Source organism: Haliotis rubra, unplaced genomic scaffold (assembly GCF_003918875.1).
Source record: "Haliotis rubra isolate DU_JTF1 unplaced genomic scaffold, ASM391887v1 Scf62, whole genome shotgun sequence".
Taxonomy (NCBI): domain Eukaryota; kingdom Metazoa; phylum Mollusca; class Gastropoda; order Lepetellida; family Haliotidae; genus Haliotis; species Haliotis rubra.
The window spans coordinates 2698804-2715872 of record NW_025767324.1 but is presented as its reverse complement, the minus strand read 5'-3'; the positions used below and the strand labels follow the sequence as shown (position 1 = coordinate 2715872).

The following is a 17069-nucleotide window of genomic DNA, read 5'->3' as shown; positions in this document are numbered from 1 at the left end:
CGTCTGTGCGTCCGTCACACTTTGTCCGAAGCATATGTCCAAACTATTGGTGATATCTTAACCAAACTTGGTACACATATCAACCATTATCCATAGATGTGCCGTTTGGGGGTTAGACCCAGATGGGAATTTTATTTTTTGCGGTTTCCATGGAAACATGACTTAGGCTGTGACTATGAGGATGTCATCTTGTCCGGAACAGATCTTCCAAACTATACATGCTAGCTTCATCAGACTTGGTACACATATCAAGCATGATCCCTAGATGTGCCTTTTGGGGGTTAGACCCAGATATGAATTTTATTTTTGGCTGTTTCCATGGAAACATGACTTATGCTGTGACTATGAGGATGTCATCTTGTCCGGAGCAGATCTCCTAAACTATACATGCTAGCTTCATCAGACTTGGTACACATATCAAGCATGATCCCTAGATGTGCCTTTTGGGTTAGACCCAGATATGAATTGTATTTTTTGTGGTTTCCATGGAAACATGAGTTAGGCTGTGACTATGAGGATGTCATCTTGTTGCATTTTCCATGGCAACAAGTTAGGCTTCAACTGAATTTGGTGGTAGTGCTCCTTTCTGGAGCAGATCTTAAAACCTTTCAATAGTCTCCTTCCAGTTTGCTGTATACACTCCAAAACATTGACATAATCATAATTAGTAGACATATTCATAAAGAGTATTTTGCCGTTGCGGGGGATATTGATGACTTTGTCTTCTTGTTAAAAGTTGTGTTCCTTGTTTGAAGCAGTATTTTAATTTAGTTCTGATGAGAATCTTATGTAGAAGGCTCATATGATGTTCTGTTGTAGTCTCTGATTCCTGCTATTAGTCACTTCCTGTGTCTGTGTCAAGACCCGATGGGAATCTTATGTAGAAGGCTTTAACACCATGTTCTGTTCTGGTCTCAGATTCCTGCTATCGGTCACTTCCTGTTCCTGTGTCAAGAGCCGCTGAACTTAGAGGAGGTGGCCCACTATGAACTGGAGTGCAGCTTTCTCATGCCCAGACAGAGCTCCACTATGCAGAGGATCATGTCCTCCCTGCTCTCTACACCCTTCCAGAGGACTAAGTAAGTGTGTCCTCTTTCTCAGTACCCTTCCAGAGGACTAACAGAGTATGTTGAGAAATGTGACTCTAAGCTTTTTGGACATGATGGGCAACAGGTTAAAGAGCACACACTGCATTGTTGCACGCAGTGTTTTCTTAGGTACTTCATTTGCATACCGTATATTACCGAGGTCCTAACTTGACCCTTAAAATCAGCATTAAAATGGTTTGTTCCGTAGATAAGCCGAATTCCTGTCGTTTCACGATCTGGTAATAAAACATGTTCTTTGCATATCTGGAATTATGTTTGCAATCTCATGTATCAATTTTATTCAAAATGTCATTCAAGAATGTTTATATTAACTACTGATGAAATTGTGTGTCCCTCTGATAGTGATAACTTCAGTCCACATTGTTCACAGCAATCACAATCGTATACATTGATCGTGATACAAATTAAATTTATCATCAATAACACTATCAGCTATATGATAATAATACTTATGACTGTGTGGCTCAACATCCATTCCCTTACTCACTCAGTGACCTTGCCCTTGATTTAGACAAGGCTGATAATTGACCCATAAGGCTGTAGCCTTCATCAGTATGAAGTCATACACTTTAATAACAAATGTCTTAGTTCATGTCATTATAAGTAATGTTATCACTAGGCAGAGATGACTAATTCACTGGCATCAGGGCCAAACATAGGACATAGGTTTATTAAGTAGTTTTGCATAATGACATTGGAAAGAATTATAAATGAATCTTTAGCAAGCCCAGTTTTCCTGCAAAGGGTATTTAGTTTGGAATCGTGGATATGCCCCTGACCTGCATCGTTTAATCCCTGGTATTTGCCCTGACTGTTCCAGACTGGACAAGAGGACTATGATGCCGTACTGTGTGTGGGAGGAGAAACTCAGGAAGAGAGTAGCTTCTTGGTACAAGGTGCAAGATGACAATCACGGAAATGCTTATAAAGTAAGTCGTCGGAGTCAGAGGCATGTCCAGGAGTGAGTGTGATTGAACTGAGTTTTATGCCGCACTCAAACAATATTCCAGCTATATGGAAATAATGGAGTCTGGACCAGACAATCCAGTGATCAACAGCATGAGCAGTGATCTACGCAATTGGGATGACATGTGTCAACCAAGACAGTGAGCCCGATGCCGTTAGTCACCTCTTACGACAAGCATGGGTTACTGAAGTTCAGTTCTAACCATGATCTTCACGGGTTGCATGTCCAGGATCCTCTATTGACTCAAGTAGGATTCCTGATAGTGGGAACACATATGAAGCCAAATTTTGGTGTCCATCAATTGTCTGAAATATTGCTAGTGTAAAATCATACAGTTATAGAAACTAAACCCTGTCAGTCATTTGTCCCTATACAGATATAGGATTATTTTCAGTAACTACTGGTGAGGGTACTTTAGCTGTTGAGATTTTGGATGTGGATTACTGTTTTATGGGTTTAGAGTCATCTTTTGAAAATGTCTTTTCCCGTAGTTCCTGGGTTAGAAAATGTCTTGGGAATTCAAGGGGATTCTGCTTTCAGCTTAGTTCTTCACAACCTATGCTAGATGTAACAAGCAACTGAATGGAACTGTCAAACTAGGTGTAACATAGCTGGATAAATACTTAGAAATTGTACTGTACCCAAATTGTACCTGTTACACATTTTAATGAAACAATCATTCACTTTGCAGGCTGCTTACAAGCTGGGCCTAGATGTTCACTTCTTTAATGTTGTAGGTAAGTACATGTAATGCGGGGGGGATATAGTCGACACCTCGTCCATCCGTCCGTAATCATTTTGTTTCCAGAGCATAACTCAAAAACCGATCAATATTTTTCAACAAAACTTGGTAGATATATCAAACAGAACCTTAAGTGGTGCCTTTTGCTATTTGCAGATTTTTGGCATTTTTATTTTTCCCGGTTTCCATGGAAACGATTTGGACTTAGTCCCAAAAAGGGAGGGTAGGTTTCGTTTCCAGAGCACAACTCGAAAACTTCTTATTATCTTTCAGCAAAACGTGACAGATATGTGAGGCAGATCCCAAAGTGGTGCCTTCTGCTATTTGGCCTATTTTGGCATATTTATTTTTCCCGGTTTTCATGGAAACGATTAGGACTTAGTCCCAAAGGGGAGGAGTGGGCTTCATTTCCGGTGCATAACTCAAGAACCTTTCAATATTTTTCAACAAAACTTGGCAGATATATTAGGCAAATTTTGAAATGGTGCCTTTTGCTATTTACAGATTTTTGGCATTTATATTTCTCATGATTTCCATGGAAACGATTTGGACTTAGTTAAAAAAAAGTCAAGCTGGACTTTAAGTAACTGTCAGATGATTTGTTCTTTCAAATATATGGGGGCCGGGGGAAATGTCATCTTCTGATGACTCTTGTTGTCATTAAAAAGACAATTTGTATTGATACATCACAGACTATTTTCCAAGTACGACATTTGACATGTTATAGAATGGCTGAAATATTTTCAGTTTCTAAATTTTGCTTTAAGGTTGTTACTAGCTTTATTTTCTATTTCTTGGAATTGGGTCGGACACAATTAACCTACCTCTTAGCCCCTGTATATTTCTTTTGACCAAGTTATCAACCCAACTCTGGTAAAGTTGTCAATGCTTGTCTTAGTACTCAACAGGATCAGTGATGTAGCCTTGTCATTGAAGCATTCACTTGTTACACTGAAGAGTTGGGTTCGATTAATCACATGGGTACCATATGTGAAGCCTATTTCTGGTGTCACTACTGTGATATTGCTGGAATATTTCTAAAATCATGTAAAACTGTACTCGCTTGGTGGGCATTTATTGATGAAGCCAGTGTGTGACCTAACTACATGAATAGTTGCTTATGTAATCAGCCATTGTTTTGCATGACTCCTGGTACAATTACTGATACTCCAACCAGATATTGCTGGAATACAGCTTGAAGCAGCATTCAAACCCTCCCTAGTGTATATTTTGAATGTCATGCATTGCTATAATCATTTCTGTTTATTTTTCAGGAAAAAAAGACCCTCTAATGAAAAAAGAGTTTCCATGAACTGTCATTTTATCGGAAAGTGTGGATTGTGAAAAGCTTGTGTGACAACTGTATGGTGAGTGTGGAGTCACCCATGTCATATCTTATGCACATCCTACCCGTGAAAATCCGGGTTAGATTATTGATCTTCAGTAACCCATGCTTGTCGTAAGAGGCGACTAACGGGATCGGGTGGTCAGGCTCGCTGACTTTGTTAACACATGTCATCGGTTCCCAATTGCGCAGATCGATGCTCATGCTGTTGATCACTGGATTGTCTGGTCCAGATTCGATTATTTACAGGCCGCCATACAGCTAGAATATTGCTGAGTGCGGCGTAAAACTAAAGACACTCACTCTTATGCACATCCACCTGTGCAAATCCTGGTTAGAATTAGAATTGGTCTTCAGCAACCCATGCTTGTTGTAAGAGGAAACTAACAGGAAAGACAATTCTTTAGTGCTTTATTGTACGTGGTAAATACAATACTACAGGGAATTGTCATATTTAAGTTCCAGGCTTAATAATAAAAAGTGCCCCCTTTGGTCACCAAATTATAGAACTATAGCAGTCAACTGCACTTGTTTGCTTCACTGGCGTTCTCTAAAGTCAAAACATTTATCACACTCAAAGAGTTCTGGAATATGTCCAAATGTAATATTTCCAATTTGATATTTCTGTCTTAAGTATCTGATCTGTCTCTGGACTCGAGTCCATATGGATTGCACTAGGAACATTGTATATACCAACGTTTGCCACGTGCTTTTGCCAAGGGACATCACTGCCAACAATAACATTAAATATCTTCATTGAGGCTCATGGGCCTAATATTTAGGAATGTATCCTGATTTTTAGGCCAAAGGGCGTATTTCCACTGAGGCCTAAATGCAGGAAATCCCAATAACATACCTCTGAACTGAAGTAAATAATTTTCACAGAATTCCCAAGTTTGAACAAAGTAAGGTTTTTGTTCTCCAAATTTGCCTGTGAAGGGCAGTGAGCTAGGAATCCATGTCACAATGTATACACACTTGGAAGGCAGAAATGAATTGAAGAAATGGTTTTGTGTGTAAATGTAACAATTATATATGAGGTAAGGGGAGATAATCACCAAACACTCTTCAGATGGACATTGTTGTTTCCCTTTGACCTGTCACTTCTCTGAATCTCCATGACAATGGCACATAAAAGGCTGGCATTTAGAAATGATACACATAAAGGAAGAAACTTTGTAGATGTCCACCTCTTTATTTCTTTTTCATATTATATCCAACGTATTGTTGTCAATAACAACATTACAACAGCGTAAAGCATGGGATTAAGGTATGTTAAGGGTCGATCTCCAACCTAACGTTTACAGCAAATGTTGGTAAAATATCCCTGTTTGAATAATAACTTTCAGTTAGTCGATTTTATGCTTTACCTGAATTTTCACCTTGTCCTCCACTGGCCTCCTTTTAGAGAGGTCTGACAAATAAGTTGTGTATCATCATATCACTATTCCATAATAATATGATTTACATGCTGGCTTTAGTATAATAAATTCTGTTTCTGAAGTACCCAGTACTCACTACCAGTGGGGTTTGGTTGATATCATGCCATTATACACAACCCATGAAGATTTGGGTTAGAGAATTGGTCTTCAGTAACCCATGCTTGTCGTAAGCGGCAACTAAAGAGATCGTATGGTCAGGCTGACTTGGTTGACACATGTCATCGTATCCCAATTGCATAGATCGATGCTCATGCTGATGACTAGACTGTCTGGTCCAGACTGGATTATTTACAGACCGCTGCCCTATAGCTGGAATACTACTGAGTGCGATGTTAAACCAACCAGCCATTATACACTGATGGAATGAATTGCTGCTTGCACTATCAGTCACTGGGTTGTCTACTCCAGACTGGATTATTTACAGACTGCAGCCCTATAGCTGGAATACTTCTGAGTGCGATGTTAAACCAACCAGCCATTATACACTGATGGAATGAATTGCTGTTTGCACTATCAGTCACTGGGTTGTCTACTCCAGACTGGATTATTTACAGACTGCTGCCATATAGCTGGAATACTTCTGAGTGCAATGTTAAACCAACCAGCCAACCAGCCATTATACACTGATGGAATGAATTGCTGCTTGCACTATCAGTCACTGGGTTGTCTACTCCAGACTGGAATATTTACATGCCAGTGTTATACAGCTGGAATACTGGCAGGTGTTGTGCTAACCATCAAATACATCTATACTTCCTTCACACATTTAAACTACTTTTTCCTGTGTAGGAGACACAAGAGTCTCTCCGTGATGCAATCGAGGCCCAGCCTGTTGAGGAGCAGCGGAGCTACACTCTGGGCGAGGATGCCAAGGGTAACACGTATATCCACTTCCCTCAGTTCTGTGGGGCGGACCTGCGCGTGTACCGACAAGACCCGTTCCCTGAACCGGAGATGGAAAGTGATGAGGAAGAAGGGGAGGAATCCAAGGTAGGATGTGTTTGCAATTGTGTGTTATTGACATAAATAATTTTTCAAAGGGAAAAATAAACCTCTTTTTTGTTAAAGCCAATAAAGGAGTCTGATTTGAATTTCCTTTTTAAATTAGTCTCTAGCACCCAATGCTTATCAAGAAACATTAAGGATGAAAGCCTTGTTTCCCAGTAGGATGATTGCAACTTCCATACCTTACCTTTTACTAGTAGATTAAAGATCATTTTGTGGTAAAAGTGTGTCACATGGCTGACCTTGTGTTCACAGCATTGTGCTAAAATACGAGATTCTTGTAATGCTTCAACTATCAATGTGGTGTCTGTGTTATTTCATTTCACCATGACATAGCAAGGGTGGTTCTATTTGCAGACTTTTGGCATTTTTATTTTTCATGATTTCCATGGAAACGATTCAGACTTAGTCTAAAAAAAATCAAGCTGGACTAAGTAACTGTCAGATGATTTGGTCTTTCAAATATGTGGGGGCCGGAGGGGATATGTCATCTTCTGACGACTCTTGTTATTTTTCATGATTTCCATGGAAACTTTTTGGACTTTTTTATTTACAGATTTTTGTCTTTTTTATTTTTCTCAGTTTCCATGGAAACGATTTATATTTTTTCTCAAAAGGAACGGGTTGGTTTCGTTTCTAGAGCATAACTCGAAAACCGTTCAATATCTTTCAACAAAACTTGGTAGATATATCAAACAGAACCTAAAGTGGTACTTTTATTTTTGTTGTTTTTATTTTTCATGACTTCCATGGAAACATGTGGGACTTTGTCTCCAAAGGGAGGTTGTGGTTTTTTTTGTTTCCGGAGCATAACTCGAAAACCATTCAATATGTTTCAGCAAAAATTTGTAGATATATCATACAGAATCTCAAGTGGTGCCTTTTGCTATTTGCAGGTTTTTGGCATTTTTATTTTTCTTGGTTTTCATGGAAACGTTTCGGACTTAGACACAAAAGTTAGGGGTGGGCTTCATTTCCAGGGCACAACTCCAAAACCTTTCAATATCTTTCAAAAGGCTCAGCAGACATATCAAACAGATCTTGAAGTGGTGCCTTTTGTTATTTACAGATTTTTGGCATTTATACTTTTCATGATTTTTCCTTATCCTGACTCATGCTTAATGCTTGTCTCCTTCCTCTTGCGAAAGTTAGTGGAACACTTGTATCTCCTATTGAAGCTCCCTTCAATAAAGAACAGACGTAAAATCACTCCTCCCAAGAGTTATCTCTCCAGCTGTTTAGTCGGGAAACTGTGGCGCCGCCGTCCCCACATGCCTCACTCTTTCCTTCTTCGCCCTGTGGGTAGGTTGTGAGGACGCCTGTGTCTCCTATACGGCACTATATCCTTTAATTACTTAGTTATTCTCCTCTATTCTACTTTTATAGAGGTTTAGTCAGTATTCTTCAACAATATGGTTTGATATTTAATCGTATTTAGCCCTGTTTATTCACGAAATTGTCCGTGTTTGTTCAGTTGTTTACATTTAATGAAAACCTATTTTCGTTGTAGGTTTAGGTTCGCTGCTGCAAACCTGTATTGACTGTGCCCTAGCTGCACAACAACATGTACTTCCAGCTATAGCTATAATCTTTATCAGCATTTAATAGAAATTCAATTTAATAAATAATTTTTCTCTGTACTTAGATGTACTACCGACAAATCCAGGTGACTTCCAAGTCATGGATAAACTGGCTGAGTCCCTCACGAGCTGTCTACTGCTGTTAGACGACTTACTACCATCAAGTGACCTGCCAGAGGTGTCCTCGGGAGGCGTGGGATGTTGTCCGCCATTACTTCAAAGACGTTGGCTTCTACATCGGACAACCCCTCAACGCAGACGTAGAAGAAGAAGCCATCCTCTACGCAGAATGAAGCCTCACAGACATCATCCCGATGGCAGTGAGATGACGTCATGATGAGCCGCTGCTGATCATCCCAGAGATACAGCACGTAGTTCGAGGGCGACAGATGAGCGATCCCTGGACCATATCGCTATCAACGCAGAGAGGGCAGCGCTACAATCATCGCAGAAGATGAATAGAAGCCATCCTCTACCCAGAGAAGGCTACACACCCCTCAGATGACGACCACCTGTATGGGGACGTCTGCGCAGACTACAAGGACTTTCTCTGCCGAGATTGTCTCGATGACGGAACAGGGACTCTACGATGATCAACCGATCATCATCCCAGAGGTTCATCCCAAGAAACGACCGGGTCTCAGCTAAGGTGACGTCAGCGCAGATCTCTACTCAACCCGAGGTATCAACGTTGACAACAGATGACCGTCCAGTGGGCCCCGTCGCTATTACTGCAGAAAGGGCAGCGATCATGGACGATCAGCATTCGCGAAGGCGTTCGCGAAGGACCAGTCGCCATTCCCCAGATGCGGAATCAGATGTTCAGCGTTCGCGAAGGCATTCGCGAAGGAGGAATCACCCATCCCCGGATACAGAATCGGACGACCAGCGTTCGCGAAAGGCGTTCGAGAAGGACAAGTCGCCATTCCCCCAGATGTGGAATCAGATGATCAGCGTTCGCGAAAGGCATTCGCGAAGGACTTCCGATACAGTATCCAAGACAGCTTCCGCATCATGCAGATCGTCGAGGGATTCGCCGAGACATTCGCGAACCCACAGTCGCTCATCTCCGCGCAGGTCACCCTACAGACGCAGTTCGCCGGGCCACTCCCCACGCCGATCTCCGGGCAGGTCTCCACGAAGGTCCTCACGCAGGTCTCAACGCAGGTCTCTACGCAGGTCTCCACGCAGATCCCCAGCGAAGCAGAGACATCGCAGTACTTAGTCTCTCAACTGAACGCTACATGCCGTCAACAAGCCTGTGCGAAGGCATTCACGCAGGCCATCTACAACGCAGAGACGCCGCAGTACTTAGATTCTCAACAGAACGCTACATGTCGTCTACAACTTGTGCGAAGGACGGCGCTATCTTCAGAGACTGTCAACAGATGATGAGCCTAATAAAGGATCTTCAGGCCGACTACCTACGTCAAGGGCATCAACGACGCCTCGCAGATCATCACGGGAATCACCATAAAGGGCGACGGCATTATCTTCAGGACTGAAGTAACAGTCACAGCAGCCAGGAAAACAGCCTACCCACATCGGTATTATGCGGCGAAATATTTCGCGCCATTCAACCCTCGATACACGTGGTCACTCGTGTATCTTCAGAAGGCTACGGACAAGACCGACAATTGATCAGATATCAACGGCGGCACTAAATTCTACAAGGACCTTTTTCCTGCTACACCGGTGACGTCACAGCGCGGCAAGCCAAAGGAATCAAAATGCTTTATTTTGATTGGACCACGAGAGACAACGCCCTACGCAGAGGTCGGACGTAGTTCACAGGTCAAGAAATGGGTTACAAGTGACAACAACATGTCAGTGAGCAAGGAAGGCCTCAATTACAGTCCAGTTAGACGGGACCTGCGTGATTTGGCTGCCTTCATGAGGTTACAGACCTTCCCTGTCAACATTGAAGACGATTCATCAGACGAATTGCAGCAACATAAGTTGGCCGGACTAAGGTGGCGGCAGCCAGGCGACTTTATATAGATTTCCCAAAGATGGCAGTCACAGAGTCAGACATCGCTTCATTTCCCTTACGGACACAGCAAGGGTTTCAAGATCCTAGGAGATAGATACAAGTCCTTGTATCTCAAGCACTACTCTCTCCGTTATTACTACGAAGTGGCAGAGTCTGTTGGTTCTTCTCATGTCAGCACAAGACATGACACGCAGAGGGAGTCTACAACTACGCCCATTACAGGTCTTCGTGAATGTACAACTGAACGATCTGGACCCCTTCGGACTCCCGGACAGATTAAATCCATATCTAATATGGTGGACTCAGAGATAGGAAGGTCGCAGACACACCTATTTAGCAGAGCCGGAGTACAAGACGCATCTCTATGTGGACGCATCTCTCTAAGATTGGGGAGCACACCTCGACAACGATGTGTCAGCTGGGATATGGACCATAGCAGAGAAGATCTGCACTTCCACATGCTGGAAATGAAAGCAGTGATAAACGCCATACTCCACTGGACCAGCATTTGAAGAATGCTCATCTGACGGTACATACAGACAACTCCACAGTGGTGTTCTACATAAACAGAAGGATCAACAAGGTCGGTGAACCTTCTGGACCTCTGCTTTCAACTGGCCAGCATAACAGTCAACCTGAATGTCCACATCAGAGTATGCCACATTCCAAGAGCCAAGAATGTGATAGCAGATACACTATCCTGTCCAACGCAGCCATTCTCAACAGGCTGGATGCTACATTCAGAGATCTTCAAGCAGATCATACAAGTGATGGGAGCACCATTAATAGACCTCTTCGCCACAAGGGTCAACTGATAACATTCGTCTCACGTTTCCACCACCAGCTCTAATACCGAGGGTGTTGCAGAAAATCAGTCAGGCGAGAGACCCACAACTACTTGGGGCGCGCCTTATTGGCCAGCGAGAATATGGTTCCCTATTCTCATACAAGAACTAGGACTGCCTCAACTGCAACTACCAGATGTGGACGAATCTACTAGTACATCCTCACACAAAGCAGGCGCATGGCAACCCAGAGGTGTTCCGGCATGCTTGAACAAGAGAGGATATTTCGCCAGGGCACCTTTGTCACCTAGACAAAGGAAGCGGTTAAAAGGGTCAACTCTCTCAACATACCTAGCGGCATTGAGCTCAGTTATCGCCATGAGGACGAGTGCAACTGACAAAAGTACCAGAGTACTGGCCTCACTACGCCCTTTTAATTGGAGGACCAACATCAGAGATTTAAAGCTCCGGCGTGGGACCTAAACATAGTTCTACGACATCTCACCAGTGACGTCTACGAACCATTAGATAGGACATCTTTTGAGTTCTTGACGCAGAAGATGCTGTTCCTGATCGCCTTAGTAACAGCAGCAAGGATGTCGGAAATACATGCTCTGGACTTTGAGAGAACACGATTTGATGCAAATCAAAACATGGTGCATATGGGACTGAGATGGGACTTCATAGCAACGAATCAACTGCCAGGTCATCCAGACAGACAGTTCCACGTCCCAACACTATCATCAGTCCTTGGACCACAGGATACGCAGGTCTTATCCTTGTGCCCAGTGAGAGCGTTGAAAGTCTACCTACAATGATCCAGGTCCATGAGACGGAAATTCAAGTGTCTTTTCGTCTCGATATCAACAGCAACACAGACGGAGGTCTTCCGCACTAAGATATCAATCTGAATCAGTACGGTCATACTACGGGCCTACAAAGCAGCAGGACTGGAGCCTCCAACCCACATGAAGTTAGAACTCTGGCGTCTACGCTCGCTCTACATGGGAATCGCTCTATCAGGACGATAATGGAGGGCTGCTTCTGGAAATGGGACATGGTGTTTGCCAACCACTACCTGAGGGACATCGCCACTGAGGACGGCTCTGACATTCACCATTTCGGCCTACTTGTTGTAGCACAACAATTGACAGTCCCACAAAGGCTCTGAGACGGAGTCTCGCCCTTTTATCACATGACTTACAAAGCCTACAAAGAGAGTTTTGCTTGAAGTCTAAATGCACGTCTAGGACAGACTAGCATAAGTGATATGACCCAGTACTTGTAAGGATACTTGTACAGGAATGGGTCGCTTCTCCACTTGGTGCTGGCATCAAGAGATGGAGTTGCAAAATCCACATAAAATGTTAACAGAAGAAAGGACCAAAAGTTAACAATTGTGGTCCCCCCCATCTAAAGGCAGCTGGAAGGACAGGGTCGCAGCAGCAGCAGCAGCAGCAGCAGCAGAGTTAGCAGTTATATACAGTGCCAACATGAAGTTCCCATAGGGGGGTATAGAGGACGTAAATCACTACATGAAATCCAAAGTAACTTGCCCGCCGCCATTCCGTCGGATTCTACAAGCATTAAGCATGAGTCAGGATAAGGAAAAATATGTAATTTTCTGTATAAAATTGATATTTTTATACTTATCCTGACTCATGAGGTAAGCCCACCCAGCCTCCCCACTAGACTCTTTGGATTTCCCTGCAAATTCAAGTGTCGGGCTCATAATCAGGAGAGAGTGAGGCATGTGGGGACGGTGGCGCCACAGTTTCCCGCCTAAACAGCTGGAGAGATAACTCTTGGGAGGAGTGATTTTACGTTGTTCTTTATTGAAGGGAGCTTCAATAGGAGATACAAGTGTTCCACTAACTTTCGCAAGAGGAAGGAGACAAGCAAAAAGCATGAGTCAGGATAAGTATAAAAATATCAATTTTATTCAGAAAATTACATATTTCCATGGAAATGACTAAGTCTAAAAAACATCAAGTTGGACTTTAAGTAACTGTCAGATGATTTGTTCTTTCAAATATGTTGGGGGCCGGGGTAATCTTCTGATGACTCTTGTTTAAATAAACTTTTGCCGAATATGAGAATTCAGTGTTAAAGTTCCTCAGCCATGTCAGAGTTTGGTGTAAAGAAACACTTCTAGTTCTACATATGCTGTATCAGTATTCATTTAAAAAGACTATAATAAAAATATAAATATTCACCTTTATGTTGTCATTTTATACTTCTTTGTCACACAGTACCACAAGGGTATATATAGTTTTGATGTGAAATGCTATGTGTTACGATAGGGTGCTCGCTGCGAATAGCTGTAATATTGCTGATGCGGCGTAAAGCACTAATTATTCATTCAATATGATATGGCGGGTGGTTTTGCAAGAAAACACAGGCTTTAGGACATTATTATGTTTGTATTAACTTCAGATAGGACGTTTGTATATATCATTACCATAACTGAACAAAATCTTTAGACCATTCTGGATGACGAACAGTCGTTTCATTACATTTCAATATGAAATCATTTTTGTTGACCTTCTGATCAGTCTTGAGCAGTTTGTTTATGACAAGGTCTGTCAATTTCAGTGTGTGTCTCAGCAGAGCGAGGAGGAAGAAACGGAGACACCGCCTGTAAAGAAGAGGCGAGTTGATGGCAGCAGGAGTGCAGCAAGAGGAAGTGCTAGAAAGGTAGGTCTACTGGAAGTGCCATATGGTACACATTTTGCATCAGTTTGTGCTTTACTGTGATGATTTGAAGTCCACATGAACCTTTGTTCTTGTGTAGTGCTATGCCACAGACAACTAGGTTTCCATTCATTATCAGTATAGGTCTTTGTAATATTCTATTCAAAATTTGTGTGGACCAAACCTTTGACCACATGACCATTTTTCTGAAACTTCTACAATGTTCCTCCTTTGCTAAGATATCATTGCTTTGGACAGCCGTTGCACTGTAACCTATCCAATTCTGTGTGTGCCCAAGCATCATTGGTCGAAGTAACTCCTTTATCTCTGATCCTAACGTTGACCAATTCAACAGTTTGTCAAAGACGGGCTACTCCATACTTCAACATTAACTGTCAAGCTTTAAAATAGCTTTGTTAAAATTCTTTGATGACATTTCACACTAACATCTAAGCCTTTCTCTGATTTGGCTCTGTTTCTTGAGCTGCAGTCACTTTCTTTTTAATTCATTTTACTTGTCTTAATTCAATTGTCGCTTGTCCCATCCAAATATTTATCTTTAATCAAGCTGACATTTCTTGTTTAGGCTGGTGTCGGACGTCCAAGCCGGAGATCAGCAAGGTTACCAGACACAGACGACACAGAGCCAGACAACACGCCAAGCGAGATCAGCACTGAGCCAGGGTCAAGGTCACTGACTGCCACTCCAGAGATTGAGGAAATGGAGGATGAATGTCTTTATTCACGAAGGACACGTTCGGGAAGAAGTTCTCGGAAAAGCCTTTATCGGAATGGGATCACAAGAGAGCTCGAACGGGCCCTACGCAAAATCGGACGCAGCAAAGTCGAGGACAGAGGAAGTGAAGAACGAGAGGAGAGTGTCGCCAGTGATTCAGAACGAGATGATGTCGGTACTACAGATAGTAATCATAACAATAACAATTGTGCAAGTCAGCCAGACGAACAAGATTCATTAGACTGTGCCCCATCTGGAGGCCGGAGTAAAGGCAGTTCTGTGGAAAGGGGGAGTAATGGAGCGTCTCGAACTGATTCTCCAAGTTTGATTTGTGAGTCGAAGCAAAATGGTGATAATAAAAACATAATAAAATATGAGGATGAGAAGTGTGATGTAAATAGTGTGGATGTGAAGGCGGAGAAATGTGAGACTGATGTAACAGACAGTGATGGTGGCATGCAGTGTAATGGACGGACATGTGACACGTCAGACGACAGCAAGAGTGCAATAGTCAATGGTGATATTCCTAGTGACGGCAGTGCCAAGGATGGAGCTGCTGTTGCGGAACATCTGGAAGGGCAGGGTGGTTCTCAGGGAAATGGAGTAAAGAGAGAGGTCAAAACAAAGATTCACGAAGACGAGAAAGTCCTGTGGGACGATCAGAAATCTGACTCTAGTGCTCAAAATGTTCATGGTGCTGATAACTCTACAGATTGTAAAAGTGATATTAAATGTAACATCGATGCAGTGAAATCTGAAAGTGATGTAGGAGGGAATGGTAAGGACTGTTCCACGGAGACTGGCAAAGACGATGACAAGCTTGTAAAGGATTCTGAGGCCAAGATGGAGAGTAGTTCTGTGGTGAACACAGAATCAGCACAGGATGACAAGGAAGGCGGAGGATCTGTGAAAGAGGAGACCAAGCCATCAGAGTCATCGGAGAAAAATGTTGACATGGATAAAGCAAACATAGATGAGGAAGAGGAGGAAGAAGTAGAAATAGTAAGGAATTTAGTAGTAGCATACTAATCAGTTAAAACCAGTAACAGCAATTTCATCTATTTGATTTTAGGAATTTAGTAGAAGCATATTAACCAGTTAAACCTAGTTAAACCTAGTTAATGGGAATGTCATCAATTTGATGTATTATTCATGTTACAATTTCTATTTTACTCCTAAAATTACTTTGTAACACTGGGGTTAAGGAGAACAGACATACTGTCCAGCTGAGCTGTTACTCATGCTAATACAGTGCCTGAGTAGGGCCATGGGGGATCTAGGTGCTGCTATTAGTGGTGTGGATGTTGCTTGCCTGAAACCTTTGATCGAGGGTTGGATTCTAGATTAATTGCTTTTTGTTAGTTTTCTTTGAGTTTTTAATGCTGCACTAGGTAATTATCCAGTTATTTGGCAGCGGTCTGTAAATCTGGGCCAGACAATCAGACAGTGATCTACAGCATAAGCATCGATCAAATAATTGGATACGATGACATGTGTCAACCAAGTCAGAGAGCCTGACCACCTGATCCTGTTAGTCGCCTCTTACGACAAGCGTGGGCTGCTGAAGACCAATTCTATTCCAGATCTTGACAGTGTTTTTGTTTTAAGGGATTAGTAATGGATGATATATATTTGTCACTGCAGCTGCCCGATATTGGATCTTTTGAGTTGATGGCAGACAGCGTGGAAGATCTACGTCTTCTGGCGGAGAAGTTTGCTGAGCAGCCTGAGCCACCGATTGTCAGCACACGGGGAAAGAAGCAAAAGGTAAAGTGGAGTTTAAAATATACAGATTGGGCCTCCTCTGTAGCAGTAGTACGCTATTGGCCTCTCCTATCCAGACGTTTTACCAGCTTCATCAGTTCCCTGCTGCAGCATTATCTGAGACCGACATTAACACAAAACATGACGCCATTGTACAGATGGAAACCCCCTGGAAAATATGTTGACACTATTTTTAACCGAAATGAAAGTTCGTCACTGAAAACCTTGATGTACAAAACGCTGACTGACTGTGACAATGTTGTGTGTTGTAGTCCAAGCCCCCACCCAGAAAGCGATGTGAAGTAGACCTCCATGCTCGACTCCTGTACCTGCTGAAGGAACTGGAACCCTGGGAAACCAAACTGCTCCAGGCCAGACGGAAAGCTCGGGTCAAGATTAGGAAAGAGCTGGATGAATTTAAGGAAGAGGAGGTCAAGAAACAGGTGAGGTGGTAGTGCTGGTTATCATGGGGGTGATATGGAAACTGAATGCTGACATTCCACTAAAGTGTAATGAATTAATTTCTTAAATTGAACACGTTTACTGTTGTCTACCCACTGAAATTGTCATCCTGATTTGCTGAAACGAGGATCAATGATATAATGTTCCTGGCTTCCATTACAAAACATACAGAAGCATTGTTTCACATCATTTAGACACCTGTAATTTGAACTCAGCCTTTTAGTTTGCTCAGACGTTTGACTGTATGCCCAGGCATGAATATCCATGCTATGACCCATCCCAGTCGATACACCAGGTAGATATGGCATATAGTTGTCAAGATCATGTGTGTACACATCTTTTGAGGTATAAAATATTGATGTAAAAATATTGATAAAAACATCTTGATTGCATTTATATACTAGAAATGACAAGTGACTTAGTCTTATGCAATGTTTGGCCCTTC

The 17069-nt window shown here is 42.4% G+C and overlaps 1 protein-coding gene across 1 annotated transcript in view; it reads left to right on the top strand.

The window, feature by feature from the left end:
• LOC124256192 (uncharacterized protein KIAA2026-like) overlaps positions 1–17069 on the top strand; it is a 31505-nt gene that overhangs the window by 8656 nt on the left and 5780 nt on the right. The window contains 10 exon segments of the mRNA XM_046690161.1: positions 919–1079; positions 1930–2038; positions 2768–2813; positions 4093–4121; positions 4123–4185; positions 6395–6595; positions 13564–13665; positions 14249–15400; positions 16043–16165; positions 16435–16605. Of these exon segments, the coding sequence (XP_046546117.1) occupies positions 919–1079; positions 1930–2038; positions 2768–2813; positions 4093–4121; positions 4123–4185; positions 6395–6595; positions 13564–13665; positions 14249–15400; positions 16043–16165; positions 16435–16605 (2157 nt within the window).